Raw genomic sequence first — 15,999 nt, 5'->3', positions numbered from 1 at the left:
CAAGGACCTATGGTTGTTGTATTTTATTTTTTTTTCCCCATAACTTTATGCATTCCTAAAGGAATCCCAAAGTATACACTGCAGTTGTTTTTAGATATTTGTACAAATGAGTGAATACAAATGAAAATAACTACAAAAAAAGAGTTCTCGATCTAGTAAGCTTTCTGGCTGTTTTTCAGCTGTCCTACTTTCTGTACTATACAGCATCCTTAATTTGCATACAGTGAACAGGATTTCAGCTGCATACCTCTTTCATAGGCCAAGCCCGTTATTTAAATCATTCCAACCCCTGTTCTTAAGGATTAAGAAATCCATCACTCAGTGAAGAAATAGTTTCAACTTCCACTCATCTCTCTTCATACTTAAAAATTTGATAAGCTTTTTAAGAAAATTCAGATTTCATAATCCCTAGTTTAGGTTATAACAAATCAGCTAATAGTTGTTGGTTTATATCTAGTAGTTGTATGATCTTTAGTAATTACATGTTTATGTTACAGGGTATGAAATTTGGATTAATACAAGGTCCACATGTCTGTTACTTAGTTGGAAACAAACTGTCTGCTACCCATCTGTATATGGAAAAATATAGGAAGAAAAAATGAGAAAGACATAGGAATTATTTTTTCCCTGGCTCCACTGGAATCTGTTTGCTGGATCAGACCTTTGGCTAACATGACATTTACAGTCAGTGAACTCATCCCTGGAGGTGTTCAGTACCAAGCTGTATGGGGCCTTGGGCAGTATGATCAAGTGGGTGGCAACCCTGCACACAGCAGGGGTTTGGAACAAGATGATCTCTAATGTCTGTTCCAACCCAGGACATCTGTACCTGTGTTAAGTTGAAGAGGAGGGAGATTGGCTGAGAGGGTTACAGTACAGTATGTGCCTACTTTAAAGTTCTTGTGTCTTGAACTGCATTTAGTCTGTGCAGCAGTTGATGAAATTCGGTAAAGGAATTATCAAATTCTTTGTGTGTTCTCTGTAATTATTGTATCTGTATGTATTATATTGATTATGCAGAGTTCCGTTTTTATATTTTTATGTATTTGTAGCTTTGTGATTTATAGTAACTGTGTAATATTCTGGTGTTACTTCTGCTGAGCAAGCTAGTGAACTGATAAATATGAAATAAAGACTTCTCAGATATATGTCTGTGAATGATGCAAACTTCACTGTAACTAGAAAATAAATCAAGTATGGGGTAAGATTACTTAACTCTGAAATCTGAGTGCTGTCCTGCTAATGAAGTTTGCAAAAGAAAATTCATACAAGAAATTAGAGGTTAGGCCTATTTTAAATAAATACTATGACCAGCCTGATTTATTCTAACAGTTTTGGCAAACCTTCCTGTGGCATGGGAGTTGAAACTAGATGATCATTATGGTCCTTTTCAACCCAGGCCATTCTATGATTCTGTGATATGATTCATGACTTCTTAAAATAATGCTTGCTTGTTCCTGCTTTCACTAGTAATTTGAGTTTTATGAGTTTTTGTGGACGTGACTAGCAAAGGGTGCACTTATTCATCTCTTCTATCAAAAAAATTCCCACCACTTAAATAGTTTTCGAATGTAACTTGAATGAAAAGAGATTACACTGAGCTGATAATGTATTCTAATTGTAAGTGTCTGGATTCTGACAAGAATTCCCAACAAGATGCATTCTCTGCAGGAGAAGTTCCTTCGGAAAGGAATTCAACCAAATCAAACAGCGCTTATTTTGGAGGGAGCCTTGGGGGTTGGTGAACTCTACATTTCTTCAGTAGTAGAATTATTTCAGAACAGTGAAGGTAAATATCCAAGTATAACCAAACGTCTTAATATAACGAGTGTTTGTAACAATGAAAAGATAAAATTAAGAGACAACGTTGGCAGCAAACATTCTAATTCTGTCAGGTGTGAGGACCACAGCAGTTGACAGATTCCTGTTTCAGTTGCACATCTGAAGGAACAGATGATCTGAAGGAACAGCTGCCCCTGTCATGGGCACAGGTAGATCTAGGTAGAACCCATGACAAGCAGCTATCTAAATTAATGCACACAGCAGTTTTACGTAGATGAAAGTGTAGTAATTGGATTGCGTTATTATTAGTAAGGTCATAGTTCAGTAGAGAAGGCAGTAAAATTCATTCAACACTACAAATATATCCTAAATATTTATAGTGATATTTTGGAGTTGTTGCAGTAGGAAGTACTTGTAAGACATACTGACTACTCTGAGATACATAAAATTGTTCAAGTGGTTATATGCTTGGGTTTATCTTCTGTTACGAGAATAAAGACATTAAGAGATGAATATAAAAGCCAGTTGAGAGGTGCAGAATCCCTTAATCTTGGTGGGCTGTATCCACTAGTAACAGTTTGATTCAGTTCATGGATCTGCGTCACTCAGGAGAAGATGCACAGAAAAATGCAGTTAGACTGAAAGTTTTGGAAAAACAGATAGTGCTCATTACTTTTTTTCTGAGAAAGCACAGTTGTAGATAACTGCTGAGGAAAAAAAAAGAGGAGAAAATGACATGACATAACTTATAGCTGTGGAGGAATGTGCCTAAAAACTTTTAGGTACTTTTGAATTCCAGTGTGTAGCCTGTTGAGTTAAAGTGAAACCAAATTTAGGTATTTTTAAGTTCCAGTATGTAGCTTGTAGAGTTAAAGTGGAACCAAGTTTAGGTATTTTTAAGTTCCAGTCAGTAGCCTGATGAGTTAAAGTGAAACCATGCAACTGCTCTCCATAAAAAGTCTTATTAAAACATGAGAGGTATGGATCCAAAGGCTTTATTGGAGATGTTGCTTGCTGTATTTCTTTCATGCACGGTTAACTTTCTGCAACAAGGCTATCTCACTGTAGCTACCCTAATGCTGTGCAACTGCTTTGTGAATTAAAGTTAATTAATATTAATTCAAGATGCTTGAATTTGAATCCTTCTTACACCACCCTCGTATTTGTCTGTTTAATATACTGTAGGAGGGTAAGGTTAAATGTGTTCTATGCTTGAGCAGCTGTGCTGTTGTGTTCTGTTATTTATCATGCTTGAGGGTTGACCAGTTGGGACAAAAGTGGCTAGCCACACATGAGTCTGACTTGCGTGGTTAACAGTTTTATCATACTGTTGGAATGCAGTTGTCATTGTTTCTCACACTGTTACCTATCACCATAGCATGCGGGTGTCTGAAATCATGATCTCAGAGTGATGCAGGTCTTCAGGTAGCATGCCAATCTTGTGGAGGTCTTGGAAAAACAAGGCAAGCTTTGAGCCACGTTGTGTGATGTTAAATGATTTATAGGCTAAGTTATGAAGATTGAGTGCAAGGGATTGAATAGTAGTGGGCCCATACTAAGCTGTAGTGCTGATTTCATTCAGAAATGACTATTTTAATTTTTTTTTTTTTGTATAGATGACTTCATATCCAAGTCAGGCATCCTTCAATAGCAAGCTGTCTCTCAAGTGTAACATCTGTACAGTTGTTTAACTGTTGTTTTCATTCAGATTACCATATATATATATATATTTCATAATTATATAATGCATGCTGTAACTTTATTGGGTAGATTTCAATTTTCTATTTAAAAGAAAAAAAATAAAACTCAGGAGTTTTGCAACAGTACTTGCTTGTTCATTGTGCTTAATTCTCAGTGTTTTCCCATGGTGTAATGCCACAGTTCTGATACTCCTTTACAGAGCGTGGGATTTGCAGGGAGGGAGAGGGGATGCCTTCCAAAGCAATTAATCTACTTCTAGGATAATTGCTGAAACAGTTAAGATGAATCATCCTGTAGCATGCCTTTTTCTTTCTGTGAGCTACAGAGTGAGTATAAATGCTATAGGCAGCTGACTTGTAAACTATGAAAAGATAGGTGAGATGAAATTGTCTTTAATACAGGAAAAATGGTGGTTGCTTGAGTAATCCCAGAAAAATTAACTCAGTTTTCAGTTTGCTTATTCTTATTCCTCTTATTTTTCTGCCGTAGGTCCTGATGTCTTTACATGAAATGTTCCCAGCAGTGCACGCAGCAGAAATGGCTGTTCAGAGGAACCCACGTTCCTGGGATGCCTGGCAGACTTTGGGACGTGCCCAGCTTGGATTAGGAGAGATAGCGCTGGTAGGAAAATAAATGACATTGACACATTAAAATTGCGGTCTATATCCTCTGAATTGTGTGCCAGAGAGTGAAAGTACAAAAATACCAGGGCAGCTGAATAGCCTTAAATAGCCTGAAAGCAGGCAAGGGAAAAGATGCTTGCTGTTAGTTACCAAGTATGCCCCTCTACTTGGTTGTTTATCACAAATGTTTCCTGTGTGGTTTTGCTGCTAGGCTTGTGTAAGACCTGCCTAGCTCAAGCTTTTTGTGTTATATGCTGTGTTTAAGTGGTGGCTTTATGCAGCAGAGTAATTGTGATGATGTAACTGCGTACACCACATTCTAGATGCTGCACTGATACAACACAGCTCACCATGCTTTAAAGCTGAAAGTGCTGTGAAGTCCCCGGTGATACCCATCCTCAGTTTTATGCACAGCTGTCAGAAGACATCTTGTTTTCTCTAGCTCTTGTTTTCTTGCTTCAAATACAGCAGATCACATGTGCACTTCCACACATCCCCGTGGCTCCTTGGCTCCATAAGGGAGATGAAATTGATTCTTTTGCTAATTGGAGAATAAAAAGGCTGGGGTGCTCCACAGTAGCTGAAGTACATCTTTTCTTTAGCTCCAGCTGTATGCCATGGTGCTGTACTGGGCACATTAAGTGATACAGAAGGAAGCATCCTGCAGTCTGCAGGTCATCCAACTCTAAATAGCTTTCTACGTGTTGGAGTGTGGAAACACAGTGGACTTCGTAGTCCAGATACATTCACAAAAATCAATTAGAAAAATAATCTGTAATGGGCTTTCAGATAAAAAAAGATACTGGCTTTATTTTGTTTTGTTTAATCTGAGTGGTAGCTTTATAGAAATGATTAATATTGTCACTGGAGTATTTCTGGAAAGTTGCAGTGTTTGAACTGGAAATTTTTCAAGCATAAAAAACAATTAGGATGTTTTTGGGTGAGGCTGACAAGTCATGGAGAGAGTGATTTTTTTCTTTTTAAAAAGAAAAAAGTAGAAAGAAAGAAGTATTTGAAAGAGAGAAAGCAAGAAAAAAAGTATGGCAAAACATGAGAATAACATGAGGTGGAAGCTGAGTGTTGTGGATACGTGTGTCGTGTTCTGCCCTTCTGTTGTCACGGTATCAAAACATGGAATATTTAATATAAATCCATACCTGTCTGCATCATGTCAAATAGCTGGTGACATTCCCTTGCTTTTGTGTTGTAGAAGGCAAGGGCAGATGGCCTGTCATGTCTGCATTAACGATCTATAAATCCTCTTTTTTTTTTCAGTGCCTAGAATTGCCACTGTAAATTATGTTTGAGATTGTAAATACATTAGTCTCAGGAAATTCGAAGTTATTTCCTCCAAGAATCCCAGGTAGCTGGTGCTGCTTATTCTATAAAAAAAAAAAAAAAAAGAAAAGAAAAAAAGGAAAAAAAAGAAAAGAAAAGAAAAAAAGCTACAATAACAGCAATGAAAATTACAGATATATACCTATGTTAGTTATACCACCAGGTCTGCACACCAGGCCATGTAAAGCTTTGGCTGCATTAACCAGTTGCATCACTTCAACAAGAGCAGCTATCTTCAGTAAGTAGAGCTGTGGACTTAATATCCACTCTGTGTTCATTTTGTTTAAATTCAGACTAGCTCTGTTTGGAGAACTTCAGGCGCTCTCTTGGAATGCAACATGGAATTTAACCAGAAGGGTTGTCTGACTCCCCAGTGCTAACCAAAACAGAGATTTGCATCAAAGCACATTGTGAATCTGAGCTAAAGCACCCATATAGGTGCACCTGTAGTTATGCTGTATTGACGGTGAGGTGGAGTTTCACCAGCTAGGTTTTGCCTGACTGGAGGGCCAACTATCTAAGTGCTGTTGTCTCCGTTGTCAGAGCAGGGAGCCTGGTGGTGGGTAACCTCCTGTGGGCATCTGCGGTGGTTTTAACATGGGGCACTATTTGCTTTTTGATGTGATTAATGCATAATGAATTGCCTCCTAATGAGAGTGCTCTCGCTTACGAAGAATAGCATTGGGAGTTATTTTAAACTTCAGATAATGCTCACTGTTTTCAAACAAAGGAGTCTTTAAGGAGTCATGAAAATGGTGTAGAAGTCTTACAAGGTTAAATAATTTCGTAAGTATTGAACTTGTGGAGTGTTCTTGAACAAATTGTCTATTGTAATTATACTCTTCCCATTAGCCTTTTGTTGAATACCATGGTATTCTCATCTTTCACTGTGCTAGGCTTTTACAAAGAAGTGCTAATAGAGTGTGAACGTCAGTGCTGTTTGCAATGCCTGAGATTTGGAAACTCCTGCCCTTCTCAAGAGCAGCTTCACTGCTTTATTGTTTCAAGTCTCCCTTTCTCCACTCCACTGTGTATTTCCTCACTGCCCGCACCCTGCCAAATGGTCTGTCATAAATATTTTTATTAATTCACAGAGAATGATGTACTTTTTGTAGGAAAAGACGTACTGCATTTTGACTTTGTTTCCTCTGCCTAAAATACAACTTCCAAACAAACTAATCTATATTGTGCCTAATGTCATTGCAAATGAAAGATTTTTGGGGGGGTTAAACTTGTTACAGAGACTAAATGAGGTAAACCAGTCCCAATTTATTTAACTTTTACAGAAGTTATGCACTCTTTTTTTCCTGAATTTAGTAAATTGGGTCGCTAGTAAGAGTTAATTACAAACAAGCAGAATGTAGTGAATGTCAAATAAGATCTAATTTCTTACATTCTAGAAACTGATTTGTAGGAATACACGTCAGTAAATGCCACTGTGAATACAGAAACTGAAGGAATTCATAGTTGGGCTTACTCTGTTTCTATAATTGTAAATGTTTGTTTTTGGGTGAATTTTACTGTATTGTTGACGACACTCAGAAGTAACAATTTCACACAAATAATCTTCATTAAAACACTTTTTCCATGAGAGAAACTGAGGCATACTTTCATATAAAAAGTAAAACCATGAATAAATGAACAAATGAACCATCGAGCGAACAGACAAGAACACCACAACAAAAGCATAAAGAAGTAACCAACTGAAAGCAACTGAGTCTCCCAGGTTTTGGGCACTCTGCTCTCAGTATCTCTGCTTGAGCAGGGTTGGACCAGCTGGGCCCAGAGGTCCTACCATCCTCATCCATTCCATGGCGTAAGTTTATTGTGGACTAGGTCCTCATTTTCAGATCTGGAGTAGTGATAACTGTGAAGTTAAGTGAGCAAATGGTGTAGGGAACCTGCTTTTGCAGGGGGGTTGGACTCGATGATCTCTGGTGGTCCCTTCCAACCTCTATGATCCTGTGATTCTGTGAAATGTGTAAAATGGAAACCAATTGTGCATGCATGTCTCTTTCATTTCTGGAGAATACATTTTTCTGTGTCAGGGTTTTTTCATAGCGATGGGAGTTATGCAAAGACTAATTATTACATTTTTAACAGAATGGATTTGTTAATCTAAGAGAGCGTTACAAGATTTCATTTTATGTATAGCATTTGCAGACTGGTGCCTGGTTGCGTTCCTGCCAAATTCCTGAGTGGACAAGTAACTCACAGTTTCTTTTTAGACTAATAGGAAATTAAAATACTTAACTGCACTGCTGTGATAGTTCTCCCTTCACAACATAATGTTTGTAGTCATTTAAGCACGCTGATAGAATATTTAACTTTAATATATGAATATACTTAGGACTCTCCTTACGTGCACAAATGAAAGTAAAAAGAAGCGCTGCAATTATAAAAATAGCAATTTGATTTGTAATTTTGGCCTAGAATTTCTTATAATTTCATCTGAAGTGTGAAACAAAAAGTAAATTATACTATTTTCATCAGGTTCTGATAAAAGACATTTCTATAGGGAGATTAAAAAAAAGAAAGCACTGGACATATTTCTTGTTCTGCTGAATAGAACTACATGCCAGCCATGTACATGTTCTAGTGTATAGGATTTGGGAGGCATTAAGCTAAAGCATGACAGAAAATAAAAGTCTTTGTCAGATGAAAAGGAGCTCTGTTGAATTATTTTTAACAGCTTTTAACAGTCCTTCTCAAGAGTAGGCACCGCTCAGTGATACAGGGTTATAATGTATTTTTAATGCAGGAAAGCTCTCTTCTACTGAGAGCTGATTTTAATTTTCAGGTTGCAGAAGAGCAAACAAGTTTCTGAGAGTTTAAATGCTCTTCAGCTTTATTTCCAGCAGATCTGCCTCCATGCTTGAGGACATGTCCTTTTTAACAGAATCGTTTGGTAGAACAGGAGTCAAATGTGTCAAGTTCTCGGGTGGGATAGTTGTTTCGTTCCCATGATCAAACTGGATTGTGCTTATCTGTGCATCAGAGCTCACTGTACGGATCTCTCAGGTAAAGCCAGCCTCAAGCATTTGCTTCCAGAGAGTTTGCCCCAGTGTCTCACAAGGATGCTTATGAACAAAATGGATTTATGAATGTAAGAACTGCAAATAATGAAGTGTTCAGCTTACTGTTGAATGTGGAACTAGTATTTTTGCTGGAAATAATTTTCAATAAGAAGATTGCTATTGAAAAGAAGAAATAGTTGGAGCAGAAATCTGCATAGAAAAATTCAGCCTGACTGTTTAAAGTTGAAATAGATAACGACATTTGCTATTCAGATTAAATTATATAAACTAATTTGAGTGAAAATATCTGGAAGGATCGGATTCCATTTGGTCAGTGTCATTAAATATAATAGAGATTTCTGTGAAAATGAGTTGTAGTCACTGTGAATGGCACAAGGTAGAACAGACTTTAATTGAAATAAAATACTGTATTGAATGTTGGGGAAAAAAATCCAACTGTAAATGTTGGTAGATATGGAGAAGGATTACTTACAGTTGCATAAACATCTCAACCGTTGGACAGCTTTTAGAATAGGTCAGGTGGACTCTTGTTGGTTGTAAAATAAAAAGCTACTGTAAGCCTTAGTGTCAGGTGTGAGCTGTGTGTAGTCTCCGTTAGCATGGAATGTGAGTGGCGCTTCCTGAACTCATCCATGTGAATGGCTTTACTACGAGATAATTTGCTTTCAGCAGTAGTTTGTCATTATTATAATTATAAATGGGTTGAGAAATAGGAAAAAAAAAACAGTGATATTCATTTTTTGTAATAGATTTACAAAGATGATCATTTTCGGTTGTATGACAGCTTTTTCAGCTCATTAAATGTTGCCTTATATTAATCTTTTATTTTTATTACTGTATTCAGTGTCATTTAATATACATGACCATATAGAAAGGTTTTAATTCAGGACCTCTTCCTTGGAAGTCTTAAAGGCAGACGGTATTTGTTTATATTTTGTGCTTAACAGAAAAAAAGAGAGCATTGAGTGTGTTTACTTATAGCTCATCTATCCCTGGAAATGAAAGGGAGCAAAGCTGAATAAAATGACACTGTTCTGCAAGAATTAAATTGCACTGCTCCTTCTGCTTAAAGCTCCTGCATTCTCCTATACTTCAGATCTGGCTGAGGACCAATTATAGCCTTCTTTTTTCCCCAAACTGAATGGCTGCCTATTACAACTGCAGTCAGTAATACCAATAGCACAACCAGCATTTCTTAAGATCTGATCTGTATCCTGTTGAGTTCCCGTCTTGTGGAATTTGTATATTATTGTGTGCCAGAAGAAAAATGAACTGGTGGCTTCTGTCAATTCAGAGGAAAAGTAGTCACTTTTCAAATTAATTAGCACTCTTTTTGCATTTCTGAATTATGAATGAGCACAGTATTTGATAAATGCTGATGTCTTTAGAGTCACTGTATTCAAGCTCTTACAACTGCTCCCAAATATTACCAGCAGTATAATTACTGGTTTTCCACCCCATGGGAAGGCTTGTGTGCTTCACCATCAAATAAGTTGATCATTCAAGTGACTACATCCATAACTGACCATAAAATGATAGATGTAAAATACTTGCATGCCTCTGTGTACATATAAATCAAAGTTGGTGAAGTCAGTCTTGACTGATCCAAAATTAATGCCTCCTATTTTACTATATTGGCCCAAGCCTTCAGAGACAGATGTTGGTGGTATGGCAGCAGAGGTTGAACCTTCCCATTACATATTGCTCTGTGACAGATGGCAGCAGAGGGGGACAGCCTGACACAGTGATGTCTGACATGGAAATGCACATGAAGCAAAGGGGTGGAATTGAATTCCTCCATGCAGGAAAAAATTACACCCACTGACATTCATTAACACTTGTGAACATTTATGGAGACCAGACTATGGATATGAGCACAGAGGGGGTGGTGAGTGATGGGTTTCAGCAACAATGCCATTGTGGGAACTGCAAAACAGCAGGTCTCCTCCACTGGTACTGATTTTTACAATAGTACAAGAGTGCGGTAATTTTGACTTCTACTTAATTACAGCATCATTTTTGACATGCAAAGTCTTATCTGGACCTTTGTTGCCAAATACCTGGTTTGCTGATTGTGCTTTTATGCTCATGGATGTTTTCAGATGCTAACGTGCAGTGTTGTTTGGGGATAAAACTCCTACTGAACTTAGAGCTGAGGGAGAATATTCCTGTGAAGTCAGACTGTAGTAAAATCATTTCTTGCTTTGCTTGAACAACGTACACAGTTTGGTTGCTTTTTGTTTGTCTGTGTGTTTGTTTTCTTTTGTTTTTTGTTTTTTTTCCCCTGTAAATTTGTGTGATGAAAAACACGGGCTTCAAACTTTCCAATCTCTCTTCTTTATTCTGTTTGTAGGCAATCCGAAGTTTTCAGATATCCTTACACATCTTTCCAATGAACCCTGAAGTATGGAAGGAGGACCTTTCTTGGGCAAGAAAACTGCATGAACAGCAGAAGGCAACAAAGACTGAGGCAGAACAATCACAGGGCAAAGGAAAAGAGATTGCACAAGCATCAATCCCAGACTATGACTTTGAAAGTGATGAAATTGTGGCAGTGTGTGCTGCCATTGCAGAGAAGGAGAAAGCTCTTTCAGAAGCTAAAACCGTCGTGATTGTGTCCGCTTCAGGCACAGTAGAGACCATTACTGAGAAAGAGAATTGCACTTCAACTCCTGATGAATCCATTTTTATCAGAGCCCGATAGGGCAGCCCTGTGGATTTTCGGTGCTGCTTCAAATGTCATTTATCACACGGGGTTTTGGTTTTTTTTAAGCAGTAGGGGAGCCTGCAGAAATAAAAGATTGAAATTATTTTTCTTTTTTAAAGTGAAAAAAAAAAAAATGAAGTGGGCTGTTTTCCAAGAGGAAATCCAAGATTTTATTTAGGAAATCTCAATAACAAATGTAATGTTAAAATGCTTGCCTACGTTCTCACATTGATTTTACCATATTTCGTAATTTTACAGGTTAATGTCTTCATTTGCTGACTAATTAATGAACTGTTATTTAAAATGCAAAAGAAAAAGGGATTTCAAAATATGTATCTCAGTCCTTAATCATTAGCATTATTTATCTTCCAGTCGTGATGAACTGTTCTCTGTTATCAGAAGCTTTTATTTTCATTAGGTTTAATTTTTCTATGGGGAAGTTTTCTGTGAAGCAGAGATGGACTTTTACGTTGTGTTTGTTGTGTCTGTGACAGACAGGACATCTGATCTGTAGTCAGACAAACTTGGTAAAACCTTTCGTGCTGCTTTTGAATGTGAATGGCTAAATACTTTAGATGAAAGGCAGTGCTTTACTAAACAAGCACCTGAATGCTTAATTGTTATTAAACGTTTCATTAGAAGAGCGAACATTCAGCTGAGACTGAAACTGGTCTTTTCTTATGTGTTATACTACAAATACCACTGCAAGTAAAACGTTGGGAGTTGGAAATAGATATTTCTGCAGGATGCTGTATCTTATGTAACCTTTGCTTTCTAAGTAAGGCTAGTCTTATAAAGGGGATCAGTTTTCTTTTTGCAGTTCTTGCAACCTGCCAATGAAATTACGGTCTCGGTGAACCAGTTGTTCAGGGCAGCATTACCTGAGTCTCCATTTTTATTCTGTTTGGATTTTAGATGCTGTGGTGGATATTCGCAACTGTGAGAAACTTAGGAGATGTGCTTGCTTGGTCTTCATCTTTGTTTAGAGGAATATGGCCACTGATTCCTTATATGAACCGTCTGGAGAAACAAATTCAGGCAGTTTCTCTGATGCGCTCTTTGCTAAGACTACCCTCTTTTTGTTGTCAGAAGAGACAGGATAGAGATGATAGCTTCCAGGCTGAACTGGAGAATAGTCAAATGAAGAATTCTCAAAAATTGAGGGTTGGGAACATATTTCCACTTAACTTTTGTAATATTTTGAACAACAAAAAAAAAAATACTTAAAATAATAGCAAAACCTCCAGAAATCTCTACATCTTTAATACTTGATTCCTATTTTCAAAAAAAAAACAAAAAACATTTCAAAGAAAATAATATTATTGTTGCCCAAGAGGCATGGTGTATTTTGCAGTAGAATGTTTACTGTAGACAAGTCACCCAACTCAGAACATAATTCAGTTGAATATTGCTAATTCTTAAGAGGACAGTAAGGGTTTTTTTTTTGCAGAAATTAATTATCCTTTTAAAAGACTTCATTTCCATGTTCTTACATAGCTAAGCTTTCATTGTTTTTTTTGCATATACATGGATATTTTTTTAGATCTGTGTGCATGCACACAAATAATGAGCCCTTTTTCACATTTAGTTATCCAGAATAATTATAATTACAGTGACTGTTAAAAGGATGTAAGACTTCGCCATGCGCTATTTTTGTTTATTCAGTTATGAAATGGATTCTTAAATGCTTGTTCAATAAGTATCTGATTCTTGTTTGAAATGCTCTGTTGTAAAGCTTCTTTGTTTGTTTGTTTGTAACAAATAATGCAACCTGTTCAGCAATAGGAGGTGTTAGAGTTCGACAGCTATCTTCAAAGAAGAGACATCCTCTTATTGGAAAAGGAAGTGTGCAAAAACACTGTAAGACATTTTCTGTTCTCCATTTTGAAGTAGTTTGACTGTAATCAAATAAATCTTTCCTTTATTTGCCTTTTATAATTGTATCAGTGTTGTGTATTTACTCACATGGGAAGGACTCCCTCCTTCCTTGCAGAGGTCATTGTTATCACTGTTTCTGCTTCCACTGAAATGATTTCCAAAATTACCGTTGACTTCAGTGCTGTTGGTCAAAGTTATGGCAGTGCACATCTATACCATCAGGTTCAACAGTTGCATTGGGCTGGAGGTGATGTTGTTCCCATTCCCAGTACTAGGTGTGTTTTTTATTCTGGTGTTAATAGGTTGTAAATTCTAGGTATTATCTTGTCAGTAATATCTTGAAACAAATAGCAGATAAGTTATTGTGAACGTTACTCCTGGGGAGGAAGCTTCACTGCTGATGTTGCAGCCTCTCTCTTTTTTTGTACAGCATGCCATGTTTTGCATGTACGAGATTTTCTGGGTCTGTTTGAATAAAATAATGACTTCTGTGCTGTGCAGTGATGCCTGTTTATTTTTTAGGTAGTAACAAGAATGTTACCAGTGAGCATATTAGGATGTTAATCATATAATCAGTTGGCTGCTTCTGTCTCTGCTGGACATGTTAACTAGTCATAGTTAAAAAAACAAACAAACCAAACCTCAAAAAAAAATGTTTAATAAAAGGTAGTGGTAAGCTGTTATGAGCATCAAAAAGCATGTGATCCGAAGGAGAAAGCCTTTGTTATCAAAAGAGGGAAGTACTGGTACTTTACTAACTGGAATTTATTGTTCATAATCATCGCCCACAATCAATGGCTTCAATAGTTGTATGTTTGTCTCCCATATGACTCATATCTGAAAACGCCGAAATGTAACAAGGTGGTTGAAGAGCAAAGTACACACAGATGAGGATTTAAATCTGATTTTTTCCCTCAGAAAATTTTGTATCTGGAAAGAAATACATAACTTTAGAGAGCCATTCGTATGCCTTATGTTAGATAAAAATCTTTGGAAGAGTTGAATCAAGGTGCTTCATTAGTTCCATTGACTACAGAAAAAGACAGCAGAGGTGGCTGACTGGCAGTCCAATTTCAAATGCTGAAACAGAATTCCACTCCTACAGAATGAGATAACCATCTTTTGAAACTGGACAGATAATGATGGCTGTTTTGAAGGTAACGTCTCTTATTTTGTTCTGTTTGCCCGCAACTTCAGAAGTAGATACTGGTGATATGGCAGAAGAGGTTAAACCTTTCCACCAGGGGGTCAATAAATGGAACAGATGGCAGCAGAGGGGCAGTGTAGCAAAATGGCATATAAAGTGCAAGTGCATATAAAGCAGAGGTGTGCCACTGAATTCCTCTATGCAGAAAAGAAATGGCACCCATTGACATTCACTGATGCTTGCTGAATGTTGGTGGAGCCCAGTGAGCAGATGTTGGCACAGTGAGACAGAAGGTGGTGCGTTTCAGCAGCAGTGATGCCATCACAGCAACTGTGAAACAACAGGTTTTAATGTGCACAGCATGCAGGCTCTTGCTCATGGCTGGTGAAAGTACATGGCTAGTGGTGGTGACTGTGTTGAAAAGTGGTGTTTTATGTCTGAGAATTTGCCCTGTCAAATAGTGTTACTGTGTTCTTCGTTGTAGTTTCTATGGAAATACAGAGGAAGCATTTGTTACTTTCTGAGTAAGCTGCATGGATTACATGGAGAGAGATCAAATATTTTCCAACAATCTTAGAGGGTAATGTATTGATCAGGTAACAGTGACTCTAATAATACAATACAGGACTGGATTTTAAGAGAGGTTATGGAAGGCAAAAACACAAATTCTGTTTTTCTTATCCCTAAAACATCTTTGAATATCTGGTGGTGTTAGGGATCAAGATGAGAAATGTACCTGGCAACATGAGGTTAGTGTCCCCCAGGCCTTAAAAGTAATGGGAAGAAGGTAGGAATGAGTTTTATTTCTAGATCACATAATAGCTGTGAACTTGCATAGTGCTGGGGTTCAGGAAGGCAGAAGCACATGGGCTCGGACTGTGCAGATTTACTGTAGGTTGGTGTCTTATTAATTATCACATTCTCAAGTGGATTTAAGTTCTTGGCCTGTAAAGTAGCAGAAGTTCCATTGTGGCAGGTTGACTTTCCTGGTTTAGGGGGCTGACTTTCTAAGAGAAGTGACTCTATTAGCTCTTTGAATTTTAAAGGGTAAATGGTCAAAGAGAAAGACTGCAGGCAGAAAGTGAGCTTTGTATGGAGGTTCAATTAGCTTGGGGTTCTGGCTCCATTTTCTTTTCATGTCTCATAAAGCTGACAGGTCTATAACAGGGTCTAGCAGTGGAAAGGTCTGTTGTTATGCTGTAGCTTGAAAAGTAAATCTGCTTTATGTAGATCAGATGTGCAGTTTTGCAGGAGAATATTGACTGAAAAGTTCTGTAGAAGACCTCTATATCAAGATGTCATGGTGCCATTTGAAAATAATGGGTTACATTGACAGCGGTTATCACTTTGGCACTGCACTAATAGCACTGATATATATTAAGTAGCACTGGTGTTGCAGACAGTGGAGATGTATAAGCTTGGTTTGTAACAGGAAATTCCAGCCCACGCTTGGAGCCTAAGTGCACTATATCCTGCACCTTAAACCTAGATCAACTGTAATGCTAACTTAACTGTTCACAAGTTTAAATTAATTTACAAATTCAGAGATCAGTTTCCTACCAGTACTGGCTCTCATCTTATTGTGAGTAGATTATTCACACCATGCCAGAGGACGGGCATAAATGGAGTTTAGGTCTGGAGTCTGGGGAAAGGTACAGCAGTGGGGTACAAGGTTTGGTGAAGCTGCAGTTTGTGCTGTGGGTAGAAGCAGACTGCTCGAATTACAGGTGTGAGACCGGGGGTGGTGGGACTCGCAGGATGGAGTCATGGAGATACGATGTTGGA

At 37.7% G+C, this 15,999-nt stretch overlaps 1 protein-coding gene across 1 annotated transcript in view; it reads left to right on the top strand.

The window, feature by feature from the left end:
* TTC33 (tetratricopeptide repeat domain 33) overlaps positions 1-13,558 on the top strand; it is a 37,433-nt gene extending 23,875 nt beyond the window's left edge. The window contains exons 4-5 of the mRNA XM_072360483.1: positions 3,973-4,104; positions 10,836-13,558. Of these exons, the coding sequence (XP_072216584.1) occupies positions 3,973-4,104; positions 10,836-11,186 (483 nt within the window). The 3' untranslated portion in view covers positions 11,187-13,558. The remainder of the gene's footprint in view (positions 1-3,972; positions 4,105-10,835) is intronic.
* The last annotated feature ends 2,441 nt before the right edge of the window (positions 13,559-15,999 follow it).

The sequence above is a fragment of the Excalfactoria chinensis genome, chromosome Z (genome assembly GCF_039878825.1).
Source record: "Excalfactoria chinensis isolate bCotChi1 chromosome Z, bCotChi1.hap2, whole genome shotgun sequence".
NCBI lineage: Eukaryota > Metazoa > Chordata > Aves > Galliformes > Phasianidae > Excalfactoria > Excalfactoria chinensis.
Note: the sequence above shows the minus strand (reverse complement) of the source record. Positions and strands in the feature narration are given on the sequence as shown.